General features: G+C 39.3%; 1 protein-coding gene across 2 annotated transcripts in view; it reads right to left on the bottom strand.

The window, feature by feature from the left end:
* Positions 1-6,738: 6,738 nt before the first annotated feature.
* The window catches only part of LOC141987662 (guanine nucleotide-binding protein subunit alpha-14), a 65,261-nt gene continuing 56,664 nt past the window's right edge, over positions 6,739-15,335 (bottom strand). The window contains exons 6-8 of one of the 2 annotated variants that reach the window (XM_074953220.1): positions 12,233-12,362; positions 9,805-9,958; positions 6,739-8,173 (exon numbers count right to left, since the gene is read on the bottom strand). In XM_074953220.1, coding sequence (XP_074809321.1) covers positions 7,983-8,173; positions 9,805-9,958; positions 12,233-12,362 — 475 coding nt within the window. In that variant the 3' untranslated portion in view covers positions 6,739-7,982. The remainder of the gene's footprint in view (positions 8,174-9,804; positions 9,959-12,232; positions 12,363-15,335) is intronic. The other variant, XM_074953221.1, reaches the window with a different exon arrangement.

Here is a 15,335-nt window from a genome sequence, read left to right as displayed (position 1 = left end):
TCTGACCACAGAAATGGAAAAATTGCTTCTAATGGAAGCAGTCAAGGAGGTTCCTGAATACCTGAGGGTCTGGGGTTTTTATTCCCACTATTTTCTGGTGCAGAAGCAGGATGGTGGGTTTTGGCCAATACTAGACTTAAAGGCTTGAACAAGTTCATTCAGATGTTTCGGCTCCATATATTGACTCTGGCCACCATAATCCCTTTGCTTTAGTTCATGGAGTTGTTCATGACTCTTGATCTATAGGATGCGTATTTTCATACTTGAGTTAACTGAAATCATAGCAAGTACCTTTGATTCATGGTGGCTGGACACCACTTTCGGTACATGGTGCTCCCATTTGGCCTCTCAACAGCATCCGGAGTTTGTACAAAATGTCACTCTGTAGTAGCAGCTCACCTGAGGAATGAGGGTATTTTTGTTTACCCCTGTTTAGATGCCTGGTTACTGACGGCTGTGTGTGTGAGAACCGGCTAAACCATATCTTCACAACCAGTCTCTTCAACCTTGAGCTCTCTCTCAACCACCCAAAGTTAATCCTTTGCCCTTCACAAAGGATTCCCTTTAGAGACTCCATACTGGATTCAGTGGAGGGGGAGCGCTTTCGGCCCAAAGAGAGACTTATCAAAATGAAAGACTGTTAAAGATTCAATGATGTCCCACCCAAAGAATAAAAATCTCTTGGGTCCTATGGCACCCACTACCTGTGTGACTCCATTTCTTATCTGAGAATGTGCAGCATTGGATGTCGCAGGTCTACAGATCAAGTCATAACCATCTTCACTTGTTGAACATCATAGTTTCTCTAGACTGGTGGTTAGTCAGAACGACTGTGCTCGGGGTATACAATTCAATCCCCTAGGTCCAGCCCTGACAGTGACTTCAGACGCAAATAATAATTGGAGGGTGTAGGGGCATCTGAATAATTTAACAGTTTGTGAACACTGGTCTTCTCAGGAGAGAACCCTGCACATCAGTGTATTGTAATTAAGAGCTCTTCATCTGGTTCCTAGGTGGTTCTGCGGGGGGAGGATTGTGCAGGTGGTGATGGCCAATACATCGGCAATGTATTACATCAGTGTGCGGGGGACGGGGCATACTCTACGGTCCTGTGTGCAGAGGCAGTAAGTCTATGGAAATGGTATATTTGTCATAACTTATCCTATGGCCATGCATCTAGCAGGGGAAAACAACATAGTTGCTAATCTGAGTAGAGACAGCTCCCAGATGCGTGAATGGTTCCCTAAAGGATCAATTGGTTCAGACCATATATGTTCTCCAGCTGCGGTCGATGAGATGTGGGCCTGTTCAAAGAAGATCAACAAAAAGTGTTGCCTTTTCTGTTCCAGAGTGGTCAGGGACAGTCAATCCCTGTCGGATGCCTGTCTTCTGCACTGGCGGAAGGGCCTGATGTACACCTTTCATCCCTTTCCCTTGATTCAGAAAGTAGTGAGGAAGATAGGACAGGAGTGATTCTTATCACTCCAGTTTGGCCGTATCAACAGTGGTTTACCAATCTCCTGCAACTCTCCTGCGGAGTCTTTGTGCAACTTCTGTGTCAAGGGGAGGGCAGGATCTTTCATCCGGGCCCACAGTCTCTTCACTTGGCTGTGTGAGTGATCAGACTGTGACTTCGTTTGCTGTTGAGAGTTCATGTTCTTTATTTATGCAGGACATGCTAACTAACTCTAGAAAGCAGTCAACTAGAAACTGCTACCTTTTAGAATGGTCCAGATTTCAGACATGGATGAAGAGAAATTCTGATTCATCTGTATCGGCTCACATTCCTTATGTTCTGGAATATTTCATGCATTTAAAAATCGAGTTCATTTGGCAGCCATCTCCATGTATGATACACTTGTGGATGATAGCTCACTATTCATGGTTCAGCTAAGAAGTTTGTGAAACGTTTATCAAATGTGTATCTTCCATTAGAAATCCTATTCGCTCTTGGGACCTTAATCTGGTTTTCGTCGTGCTGGTGAATTCACCCTTTGAACACTTGGCTGCCTGTTCACTCTATCATTTATCTATCAAAACAGTCTTCATTATCGCCATCACATTGGCCAGGAGAGTGAACGAACTTATATCTGATCCACCTTTCACTTCTTTTCATAAGGACAAGGTAGGTCTCAGACCTGATCCCAGTTTTTTACCTAAGCAAATAAATTGCTATGGTAGTGTCTGATTTTTCACATTAACCAGACAATTAATTTGCTCTTTTTGCCCCTAAACCACACTCTAATAAGTTTCAGAATGATAGCCGTGCATGCATCTGATGAAGTGGGTTTTAGCCCACGAAAGCTTATACCCAAATAAATTTGTTAGTCTCTAAGATGCCACAAGGACTCCTTGTTGTTTTTACTCTAATAAGTGGGGAATTTGTTCTATACTTTGGTTGCCAGAGGGCTCTTCCCTATTTGAATAGAACTAAGAATTTTTGTAAATTGTCTAGACTGTTCATATCTTATGCTAATAACCACATGGGTTGTACAGTCTCTTCCTAGACTATTTGTGTATTAAACTATGTATTGCTGCATGTTACACATTTGCAGCAGATACAAGAACTTTTGCTAGTCAACCACGTGAGCTGCAACTACATCCTTCATTTGTCTTCAGCAGGTGCTAGTTGCTGGAATTTGGAAGGCTACAACCTGGGCTTTGGTGCACACCTTCGCTGAGCATTATGCTCTGGACTTGGCCTCCAGAGGGGTCACTGGGTTTAGCAAGGCAGTGCTTCAGTCTATTCAACAAGGACTTTGTTCCTGCCTCCAGGTTAGTTTTTAGCACTGCTTATCTGTCTGTCCCGTAAGTAGGAATATGCAGAGCCACTTGAAGAAATGAAGGTTACCTACCTGTAACCAGAGGTCTTGGAGATAGCTCTGTGTTCACACTTCTGACCCGCCTAACCCTCTCTGTCACAGTCCTTGTCTCTGGGTTTGTGGTGGAAAGAACTGAGGAGGTGGGGGCATTCCATCTCTGTATAGCTTCTCCCTCAGAACATTGGTGATGCTAAGGGGAGGGGTGCAACAAGGCACCACAAGGTGGTGCAATAACCCATATATGAAATATGCAGAACCATCTTGAAGACCTCTGTTTACAGGTAAGTAAACTTCATTTACTGGTAAGTAACCCCTTTTTTCTATGTAAATTTATTTCAGACATGTGCCATCAGTGTTTTACTTTGACCTATTTATTTCAGTTGTGTTATTTTATATAGAACTACATAAAAGGCACATATGAAGGTGTTAAGAAAAGGCTTACAGCAATATATAAAAGTAATGTTGTGGTTTTTCTCACCAACTTCACTGAGTTACAATGATCCCTGTATTCTTGTCACACAGTAGAATGTTGTAAAGTGTTGTCAGAAACAGTTGTACAAAATCTTACTGCTGTCTCCGACTGCAGTGTTTCCAGAATTGAACACAGCAGCAAATAAATTGCTGTTACACTTTGAGACATTGTAAGATCACACATGGTTGCAGAAATTAGTGAGAACATGAGGTCTTTATGACTTCATGACTTGGTGTTTGAACATGAGGTCCTATGACTTCAAGTTGTTGGAAGTTGTGCCCAACAGGGCCCTGTGAGCTAAAAAGTTCTTATACCTTTGAGTTTCCCAAACTTCCATAAATAAGATTATTTCTAAAAACCAGATTGTTCTAGTAATACTGGATGACACATTCAGAGCTGTAGTGCACACTTCATGCTGTTCAACAAGATTGACACTTGGCCATTGTTAAACTAGAGCCTGGAGCACAACATTCTCTCCCCTGATAAATTGCAACACTTAATGGAGAGGACACTTAGGAACTGAGCTGGGATGAGGAGCTGATTGTCCCATTATGGTACGCAGACTCTGGAGACAAAGGGAAAGAAGCAAATCAGAGGATAATCTCAGGTATGTTGCAGTTTTCTGTAACCTAGTTCACCAATATTGAAGGATAAATCTTTTTTTTTAAGGTTTTCCTTTTTTGGAAAAAATATACAGAATTAAACTTCAGTTTTCAATGTGATAATTGTAGGTGAAAATGCAAATAAGGTTTGTTGATAAGAAGAGAGTTGTATATTTGTGACTGATTCAAAGGCACAATGCAAAGTCTAGTTCTGACAGTCTACTATCTGACACTTTGTTTCATTTTTTGGTATTACATTTTTCATGTATAGGACAATTATTTGTCCTAAAAACAGATACATTTTTTGCAAAAGATGGTTATGCTTACATGTAGAATGAATATATTTATATGTACCTTCATCCTCTCTCAAAGCCACATTTTCCATGTATTGGTTACATGACAGTCACATAGTTTGGTTTTTAATGTTATGTTGGCATTTCAGTATTTGAATTAATTGGCTAATAACTCACTAACACCTCTTTCCACTTAAGCATGTTACATATTTAAAAATCTGTTGCTATTATTGCACAATCTGGTGGGTGTTTAAAATATTGGTTTTTTTTTTTAAATGCAGAGCCTGAGATTTGTTGGGGTCAGTACAAGTACCCATGGAGGTCACCCAGCAGCCTGATTTATACTGCTGGGCTGAGAGGTACACAGGCAGAGTTTGGGACAGAGGCCTGGCTTTGTGGCACAAACCAGTAAAGAGCACAAGGATATTAGGGATAGCTAATGGTGGTAACTGGCCTGTGAACTTCACACTTAAGACTCTGCCTTCTCGGGACCTGCTGGTTTGGTTGTGATAGGCTCACCGTGTGGATGACACAAGAAGCCATGAAAGTGCTAAATAAATAAAATACTAGTGCTCCTGGGACAGCATTATATATACACTGGTGAAGATCTGAAGATGATTTTTTAGGATTTTCTAATTAAATCTGGGCAAATAATCCAAAATCTGTATCAAACATGTTCCACTCAGATTTTTGGGAAACAGGGAGAAGTTGCAACTCTCAAACTTCCTCTTTTGGAGGCACTGCCCACATTTGAAGTTTTTGCCAGTAGGAGTCTATCTAAGAATACTCAGGGTGAATTTTGGCTAATCCACTAGCTATCCTAATTGCAAATAAATCAGCGATTGAAATGTTTTGTACCCTCTTTTAAAGTGAACAAGTTACAGGCATGTGACACTGGGGCACTACTCAGTAAAATATAAAGTCTGCATTCCTTTCCTTGCTGGTTCACACTAGCTGTAGAATTTCACCCTGTAATTCCTGCATCTATCTTATAACTTCTGGTTGAGCTAGAGCATCTTTTTTAGAAAGACATCCAATCTTGAATTAAAAATTTAAGTGATGGAGGATCCACTACATCCTTAGGTAAGTTGTTCCAATAGGTATGAACTGGACTAGGTTTTCTTAGAAGTCTGTAGGTGGATGTCCCTTGGATTGATTGCTTCCAGGGCCTTGGCATTCTCTGTGTTTTCTCCCATCGTGTATCGCTAGATGAAGCTGTAAACAGGCTGAAGGATGTTAGTGGTGATTCTTTCGAATCTTGGGTACAGTAGTAATGTGATGCCCTAGTAAGAACAGATCTTATTTCGGTCCAACAAACAATTGGGTGTCCACATTTTTGCTTTCAGCTCCTTAAGATTGTGAATTAGTGAGATTTGGTTTATGTTGAACGCTTTAATGGTGATGAATGTGCATGCTCATGCTCTTTGTGGTCAACTGGGGTGCAGTTTTAACAAAGAAAAGGTTTCTGTAGCCATTAAAATTCACTTAGCTAGTGGTGTTAGTGATAGTTGGAAGCAAATGGCATTAGTGTGTACACTTCATGGCAAGATATATCATGTGTTATGTTACTGAATATCCAAGTGGCCAGGCTGTGAACACTGGTGACCAGAGCTGACAAGGATCTGTTAACAATGCCAGGCCTTGGAATTTTTTTCAGGAGTGTTGAAGATGGCAGTACTACCTGTGACCTGGAAGACATTGACTTTTTCACTGATTAACCCATTGAAACAAAATACATGATTTGTAGCTACTCGATCTTTCATCTCTTCTACACTGTCATGTTTGTCAATTTGCTGAACTGTCCAAGGGTCTGCAGTCTCGGCCACTGTAGATATTCACAACTCCAACCCATACTTGCTGTGCATGAATGACTGGAGTACCGGCTGTTAAGAGCAATGTTGTTTTTGTCCTTGTTGGATTCAGCCCCAGGCATGTTTGCTGCTGATTAATTACTTCACCTAAATGGCAGGGAGGCATGTGTACAGCTGAATGTTTGTTCTTCCAACACGTGATTATGGAGTCAAGTCTTTTGTGTCTTTAAAGGAGCATGGAGATGCTGCACTGGGTTTTGCTCTAACATTAAAGAAACAAACTATTTTGATCCACTCATTAGGGTCTCTTGTCCTTTCATAGTATGAGTATTCCTCTCATGACCACGTGTCAGTTCTTACTTATAAAGAAACCTATAGTACTCCTTCCTTTGGGAATGGGGTGATCATACCTGCTGCAGAGGGAGACCTTGGCTAATGGAAATTTTACAGCTTTTGATGTTATGGTAGCATTCCCCAGAAATAACAGATCCACCTTAGGTTTGTGGGTATTGGCATTGTTTAGGGAGCATTCTACTATGCACTGAGAAGTTGGTTATGACTCTTAGCTGGAGTTGAGCAGAGAGTAGGCTTCTCTCCACTGACTTGAAATTACTTAGTTAGCATCCAGGAGGCTAAATTAGGATGAGTGTCTCACTGTGCTAATACACAGCCCCAAAGAGCAGCTGATCCTCTCATGGGCTGGTGGAAGGTGGTGTTCTGAGGGTTGGATTAATCCTAAAAATCAATATGAATGTTTTATTAAGGAGTATTTGCTAGACATAACAGTGATATTGCTGGATCTATTTCAAGGTACACTTCAGTGACTAGCAAGATTGTTCATCCCTGATAAAAATGACTGTCAGACATTAGTGCATATATCTTACATGGATACTGTTACTGTGGCAGAAGCTGGTGAGAATGCTCTAGTGGTCTGAAAATCTTCTGAAAGTAATACGGTGTGGTTAAGGTGTTAAGTATGCTTCCTACACTGGCTTGTAAAGCCCAAATGCAGGGGCTGTGGTAAGGAATACAGTTTTTTACATATATATATATATACATACATATACATACACACACTCTAATGGAAGTGAGCAATTTAGTGGCCAGTTCAGTACATGCAACTGCATCCTCAAGGATGGCAGTCTTATTTTTCCTGTGGCAAAGGGCTTTTGGAGGAACTACCTAGGGCCTAGAAACCTCAGCGATTGAAGGCCCTTTCTAGCCACAAAGGTCTGTTAGTGAATTGCAAGTGCTGGGTACTGGTGTTACACTGTCATTTTAATAGAAGTGATAGCTATGTGCTTTATAACTATACACTTGGTGCTTGTGTATTATTGCCAAATGATATCAAGACTTTGGGCATATCAGCCTACGAAAGACACTTCCAACATAAAAATCTAAATGATTAAATTCAATATATGGCCCCCAAATTCATTAAAATGCTAACAGCTCATTCTAACTTAAATGATAAATATTACAGTATCTAACATTCTAAAATAGCATCACTTTATCATTTTTAAGGCATCTCAGGTTAGAATTTCCTATGATGATTTTCATGATTACGAAATGCAATAAAAAACCCTAAGAAAATAACAGATGAATGGCAATGGATTTATATATAGTTCTATAAAAAAAATTTCTTAAATACCCTTTGAACCACAGTTGTCACAAAAAATCTCACAGCCTAAATTAAGGTAAATATAAAAACAATATTTAAAATGTATAGTTTAAAAAATTGTAAACATTGGAAGTTCTCCCTTAAAGTTCTATTAATCCACTTCTCTTCAGTAAATATTTCAAGATCAGCAAATGTACAGGAACAACCTCTGTTTCTGTAAGTAAATTGTTTCAAAGAACAACTCTATTTGTATCTGTGTCAATCTGTCTTTTGTGGAATTTTTTAGAATGCACTAGTAATGTTTTTATTAGTCTATGCTGGGTGGGTAGATGACGATAGGTGGATCCAAGCCGTGGTTCTCTTTTTACACCAGGTTGAACTCCCTCAGGTTTAGCTGTAGGATAGTGTCTTTGACAGCAGCAAAGACAAAGCGGATATTCTCTGTGTCTGTGGCACAAGTGAAGTGGGAATAGATTACTTTCTCTTTGTCTGGATTCTGGTCCTGGTACAGCTTCAAAATGAATTCTCTGGCAGCTTTCACATCTTGTTTAGGTCCTGTTTATAGAGGCATAATGGATAATATTTTTAAAGGATATAAAACATTTAGTTCAAACAAAATATCAGCCAGCCCATTCAAATAAATACTTAGCTATATATAATTTACTGCAGTGACTATTTTTGAGCATGGGATAACTACTGGGAGATAACATTATGCAAGCATATCAACAAAAAGCTATCTAGTGGGGCTAAACTTGTTAATAATATGTAGAAGTGGTACGGTTATGATTAAACTTTCAGAAAAACTGCTATGGTAAAACACTCATCAGTACAACGTTCACTCAAGTGTTCCTACAAATTACTTTGAGGATGTATGTTTATTTGTTTTAGGCTGCTATCATACAGAAGTGCCAACAATGGTTTAATATATAAGACTAAATTGTCAGACTGATACATAACACACGGTATATTTATTAGCTTATTGAATTACTTAGTTTTCCCCTCTTTTTGAATATTTGATATAGCTCTGCATACTATAAGATGTTTCTACGGCAGTCTGCATCCTGGGATTTTATTTTTGTTAAGCGGGAGGTAGACTTTTTCTGTAAGTAAGTATTTTAATCAAAGGAATTTTCTCAACTTAAATTTAGGATTCAATAGGATTTAATTAGCAAGCTAATGCATTTTACTATGATAGACCGTTCTGCACCTAAAATGCTGATTTAAATCACAGTCTTAATCCATCATCAGTGTAGGTCTGTCATTCTTTTGGGATTATTGAATAGATACTGAATTTCAGTATCCAACTGAACCCACTTTAAAGCAAGTTTTATAGGTAACAGCAATGTTAAGTTAAAATGCACCAAAGGGTTTTCTTTAGACTATTTTGTTTTATCCAGTTATTTGTGAAATGCCTAGACAGTACGAGAATGACTATAAAGTAGAGAATAAAGTAACTATACCACAATATATTCAGCAAACACCTAGAAAATGTACTAGAAACTTTTAGAGTATGTAGTACAAGGGAACAAGAGATATATATTTCCCTAAGTTTACCTATATTATAGGTAAAACCAATTATCTTCCTCTGTATCAAAATGCACAGTTTTCAACTTTGCATTCAAAAGCTGTAATATTTAAAATCAGACTGCAGTCTCCTCCTAGCTCTAGCAATAAATATTCATGGTGATATGCCACAGTTGTGCCCAGGTACCTCAAAGAGGAGAAATGTGTGTGTTATCAGAGGTCAGGCTAAATGAAAGTGGGTCTCCTGTGTTCTGGCATCTTAAGTCTAACACTATGGCTGCATGAAATCAGCGCTTTTAAAAGCCTCTGGCCCTGATCTTGCTATTTACAATATAGTCTCACAGATTGCCCTAGCTGCTATTGGGCTGTCTGTGGCTCAGCAATCTGCCCACATGTTGCAGGATCGAGGCCTAGGTTTTCAAAACAACAAAACTGCATTTTATTATATACCATGACCTAGGTCTATATTTTAAACAGGCAGAATTTTAAAAAAAATTAGTTACCAAATAATTACCTCAAATATATTACACAATCTCATTTATAAAGCAGGCAGGGAAATTGGAACCAATAAGGGGAAAAGGTAAGGCGATTAACACTCACGTTTAGAGTTTAAATTTGATTTTAAGTCACTATTGTGAACATAGTCTAGGATAAAAGCTCACCTGTGTATTCTGGGAAGTAGCTGATTAGATGGGAGTACATGATTTTCTCTTCTAGAAGATCTTTTTTGTTTAAGAACAGAATGACTGAAGAGTTCAGAAACCATGGGTATGTGATGATCGTTTTAAATAAGGCCTTGCTTTCTTCCATTCGATTCTACAAGGAGACAAATGAATTTGAAATTCAATTGTTTAAAGCATTACCATATACATGATCAGGACACACAAAAAATCAAATCACTCACACCTCAACCATCAATCCAAAATAAAGTTCTCCATAAAACCAGTGCGTTTTCAAGTTCTCTTACCAGACTCAGCCCAGCAGAGTTGTAGCAAAAGTATTAACTACGCTACTTAATATTTTTATACACACACACGGCTTTGGATCCGGCCTGCCTGAAGCGAAGTGAATGGGCGGCATGATGATGCACAAAATTTAATGGAAGGTAATGCACATCAGAAGTCATCTGAACTACTCATGTATATTACTGGACATCACTGTGGCCAGCCCAATTAAAGCTTCTGCTAAAATGTGCAGTGGCAGTCCAAAGAGCAATGGGAGAATTCATACGGGATGGATTAGCAAACACTGAAAGTATTATAATTAGAGCTGGTTGAACCTACAGATTTCTGATTAGCAGGAAATTTTCCACAAACTGAAAATTCATTTCAGAAACCATGACACAGTGTTTCTGAAACAAAACATGCTCCATGGGGAGCATGACAAGCATTTCAGTTCACAGCTGCCAGGGCTCCCAAACATCTGCAGCTGCCAGGGCAGCTCCACCATGCAGTCGTCCCCAGGCTGGGGATGCAGGGCTTCCAGATTCTCAGGCCAGCTCGCTCCCAGGACTTCCCACTCAGGAGTCTGGAAGCCAGGGGGTCCCCAGCGTGGCGCAGTCTGCAGTTTCCCTGCAGATGAGGCTTTCAGGGCAGGGAGCATGAAAGCCCTAAGCCTTAAGTGTCCTCCATAGGAAGAAGTTTGGAGTTCCCAGCAGCTTACCAGGAGAGCTAGCAGAGAACCAGAGAGGTTTCCATCAGAACTCTGCCTGTGATTTGACCAAAATTTGAACCTGAACTGTTTTCGTGAAACAGTTCAGATTCACCTTAATTGGCATTTTCCACCTAAACTTTTATTAGCAATTTTCAGACCAGTTCTAATGATAAGATAGTTCTATAAATCCAAGCCTTATAGCCTTACTTAGGATATTGTGTTCAGTCGTGGTCACGCTCTCTCAAAAAAAGATGTGGGAAAAAATAAGGATTCGGAGATTGGTTGTGAAAGGACTTCATATGACAAGATGAAAAATAAGAGGTACGATTGAAGTATACAAAATAATGAATGGTAGATTAGAAAGAGACTATATACCTTCTTTGTTCCGTGAAACAAAGTCAGAAAATCTAAAACTGATTGCAGGAAATAGTTTCTCACAACACACATTTAACCTATAGAACAAATTGCTCACAAGATACTGATGCCTAGAGGCTAATAAAAGTCAGAAGAGGATTAGGAAATGTATATATTTAAAGAGAACATCCACATACTTGATAGTAATTATCTTTAAAACACTTCAGAAGATAATGGATGCAAAGGGACTCAATCTCTATTTTGTAAAGAGAGGAGTACTTATGGTGGTATATTAACAACAATCATCTTAGCTGCTTTCCTTTCAACTGCCTTCTCTTCTCCTTTTGGTGGGAGACTGTTGCCCCACTCTCAGCTGGCAAATGGAAGTGTAGGCAGGATCAGGTCTCCAGCCCATAATTAGTGGCAGCTATGCACAGTATGTGCAGCTTCCTTTTGGACCGTGGTGGTCTGTGGCCCATAGTTGAAAGACAGCTGAGGAACAGTGTTCAGAGTTGAGGAGGATTGGTATTTATACTTTGAGTACTATCTTTCTAGACTTTCAGATGTTTAGGGTTTTTGAATTGCACAGTATAACTTCCTGACTTTCAAATACTTGGGTTTCTTTCAATAACTAGACTGTTCTATTAATGACGTGGTTGTAACTCAGTCTAATAGCCTTTACTTTAGACATTTTGCTTCTATATTAGACATTTCATTAGGTTGGTTTTTTTAATATTAATATGTGAAAAGCTGTTATCACTGAAAGAGCGAGGCAAAACAAAGATTCCTGCAGCAGTTAGAAGCTCCTCAGGAGGTCCTTCTGGGTTGTGTAGAAGCTGTAAGGCCCACAAGTCTATAGCTCAAGAGCCAGTTTTGTCCCACAGTATACATTAAAATAGAGCCACAGTCACCATGACTCTGAATGTCAAATAACTTTATAGACGGATAATGCTGCACTTCCAACTTTGTAGAGACAAACTGTTAGTAATACATGCATTTATAAAGAACTAGTGGGTTTTATTGTACCTACAGAAATACAAGCCTCTTTTTTCTATGCCTAATCGAGATCCGCTCATTCCTTACCTCATTGTCACATTCAGCCAGGACCTGGTCGTATTCACTTAGTGCAACTAAGAAAATGATGGAGGTAACGCTTTCAAAACAGTGAATCCATTTCCTTCTTTCAGACCTCTGGCCACCTACATCCACCATTCTGTTAAACAGAAACAAACAGCACAATGATTGTTTTGTGTCATCATTTGACTATATCTAGTTCATATGTATAGAGAAGCGGTCAACCAGTAGAACCCAAGACACTTTGTAGACCATTTTTTTCCAAGAATCACTTGACCCATAAAAAGTGTAGCTACTTCTAACATGGAAGCTATTAAACATATTTTAAGTTAATTCACTTGCTGAAGGATCACAAATATCAGCATAGGTCAGAATGAATTGAGCAGGCCATTATATATGAAAGCTAAGCCCTCCAAACCCTACAGTGTACTAGACAACCCGGACTCAACCTTCTCGGGCCCACTATAATGGGAAGTCTGGAACACTAATTGGAATAGGTGTGGTATGCCCGTACGAGAGAAGGTGCAGGGCACTATACTACACAAGGGGCAGTGGGACAAATGGAATATTGACTCCTTCCACCTTGATGCCTGGCCCTATCAGGAAATGTGTCGCCATATGTCCTATGCTTTTCCAGGGATACCTGGGCAGGAGGATCCCAAAAGAAAAAAAAAAAGGGGTGGAATGTTAGGATATAGATATTCAGGCCTGTCTGTAAAGGACTATACTCTAAGAATTTAGGTGTATTCTTATCACTTGGCTAATTATAGAGGTATAAAAGAAAGAATCAAAATCACTGTCTGCTGGTGTAAGGGCCTTCTCTTACTGTGACAGTATGAGGCCCTGTTCTTAGGCTAAGGCCTTTGGCTAAGCAGCAGAGGCAGTCATAAGCTAGGAAGCGAACAGTCACATCCTCACATTCCAAACTAGTCACATTGAAATAAGGTGCTATTGGGCTGTTAGGCACTATCAGGACAGGATTGTATTCCTGTCACCTCCAGAGAAAGGGAAGTGCCTAGAAAATGTAAAAGGAAACTTAGTTTGATAGCATCCTGTCTGGCAGGAACTCACTTATCAATAGCTGGGATGTGAAATCCTCACTTCTGTATTGTCTTGTCATTATAGTTCCCACTTTGCTATTGTTTGTCTGTATAATCTCTGTCTGGTTCTGTGATTGTTCCTGTCTGCTGTATAATTAATTTTGCTGGTGTAAACTAATTAAGGTGGTGGGATATAATTGGTTACATAATCATGTTACATTATGTTAGGATTGGTTAGTTAAATTTCAGGAAAATGATTGGTTAAGGTATAGCTAAGCCGAACCCAAGTTTTACTATATAGTCTGCAGTCAATTAGGAAGTGAGTGGGTGTGGGTGGGAGGGGGTGGGAGATGGGAACAGGGAATGGGGGTAAGAAAATTGGAATCATGTTTTGCTAAAGGGGGAAAATGGGAACAGGGAATGGGGGTAAGAAAATTGGAATCATGTTTTGCTAAAAGGGGAAATGGGAAATGGGAACAGGGAATGGGGCTGGGGAAATTGGAATCATGTTTGGCTAAGGGCAGGAATGGGAACAGGGACACAGGTGTAAGGCTCTGTGGTGTCAGAGCTGGGAAGGAGGATACTAAGGAAGGAAACTGGAATCATGCTTGCTGGAAGTTCACCCCAATAAACATCGAATTGTTTGCACCTTTGGACTTCGGGTATTGTTGCTCTCTGTTCATGCGAGAAGGACCAGGGAAGTGAGTGGGTGAAGGAATAAGCCCCCTAACAGCTACCATCATGATCTGCTTCAGCTTTCTGAATGCAGCTCTTGAAGAGGGGATGTAGAATTATGCAGGTTCCTTCTATATGAAAGTAGCAGTAAAGTTAAGTGAGTAAAACTAAGTGTTTACATATTTAATGCCATCAGGGATAAAATGTTCCAGATCTAATACTCAGAATTGCTCTAGTGCATTTCCTCTCAACACAATCACTTAAAAAAAAAAATCAAGAAAATTACAAGTTACGCCAACATTTACATTCATAGCAATCTCTGCTCACATATTACTACCAAACTAATAACCAAACATGCACACAGACGTCTCAGCTCCACGTCAAACTTAGTTCTGACACAGAAAATCTGATAATATATACTTCCAGTTTCTCCTAATCACATGCAACTTTAATTCTCTCCAACTTCAGTTAGATAAAATTAGGGCTATCAAGCGATTAAAAACATTAATCACTCTGTTAAATAATAATAATACCATTTATTTAAATATTTTTGAATGTTTTCTACGTTTAATATATTGATTTCTATTACAACACAGAATACAAAGTGTACAGTGCTCACTTTATATTTTGATTACAAATATTTGCACTGTAAAAAACAAAAGAAATAGTATTTTTCAATTCACCTAATACAAGTACTGTAGTGCAGTCTCTTTATCATGAAAGTTGAACTTACAAATGTAGAATTAGGTACAAAAAACCTCCATTCAAAAATAAAAATGTAAAGCTTTAGAGCCTACAAGTCCACTCAGTCAGATTTCAACCAGTCGCTCAGACAAACAAGTTTGGGTTACAATTTGAAGGAGATAATGCTGCCCACTTCTTGTTTACAATGTCACCTGAAAGTGAGAACAGGAGTTCACATGGTATTGTTGTAGCCGGCATCACAAGATATTTACATGCCAAATGCCCTAAAGATTCATTTGTCCCTTCATGCTTCAACCACAACCCAAAGCAGTGCGGAACCAACGCATGTTCACTTTTATCTGCGCCAGATGCCACCAGCAGAAGGTTGATTTTTTTTTTTGTTCTGTAGTTTCCACATCTGAGTGTTGTTCTTTTAAGATTTCTGAAAGCATGCTCCACACACCACTCCTCTCAGATTTTGCAAGGCACTTCAGATTTTTAAACCTTGGGTCGAGTGCTATTCTGCTGTGAAAATGTTCTTAAAACAAACATGTACTGGGTCATCATCCGAGACTGTTATAACATGAAATATATGGCAGAATGCAGGAAAAACAGAACAGGAAACATACAATTCTCCCCCAAAAGAGTTCAGTCACAAATTTAATTAACATTTTTTTTTAACAAGCAACATCAGCATGGAAGCATGTCCTCTG

The sequence above is a fragment of the Natator depressus genome, chromosome 5 (genome assembly GCF_965152275.1).
Source record: "Natator depressus isolate rNatDep1 chromosome 5, rNatDep2.hap1, whole genome shotgun sequence".
Taxonomy (NCBI): Eukaryota; Metazoa; Chordata; order Testudines; family Cheloniidae; genus Natator; species Natator depressus.
The sequence above is the reverse complement of the archived record's forward strand: the minus strand, read 5'-3'. Positions and strand labels throughout refer to the sequence as shown.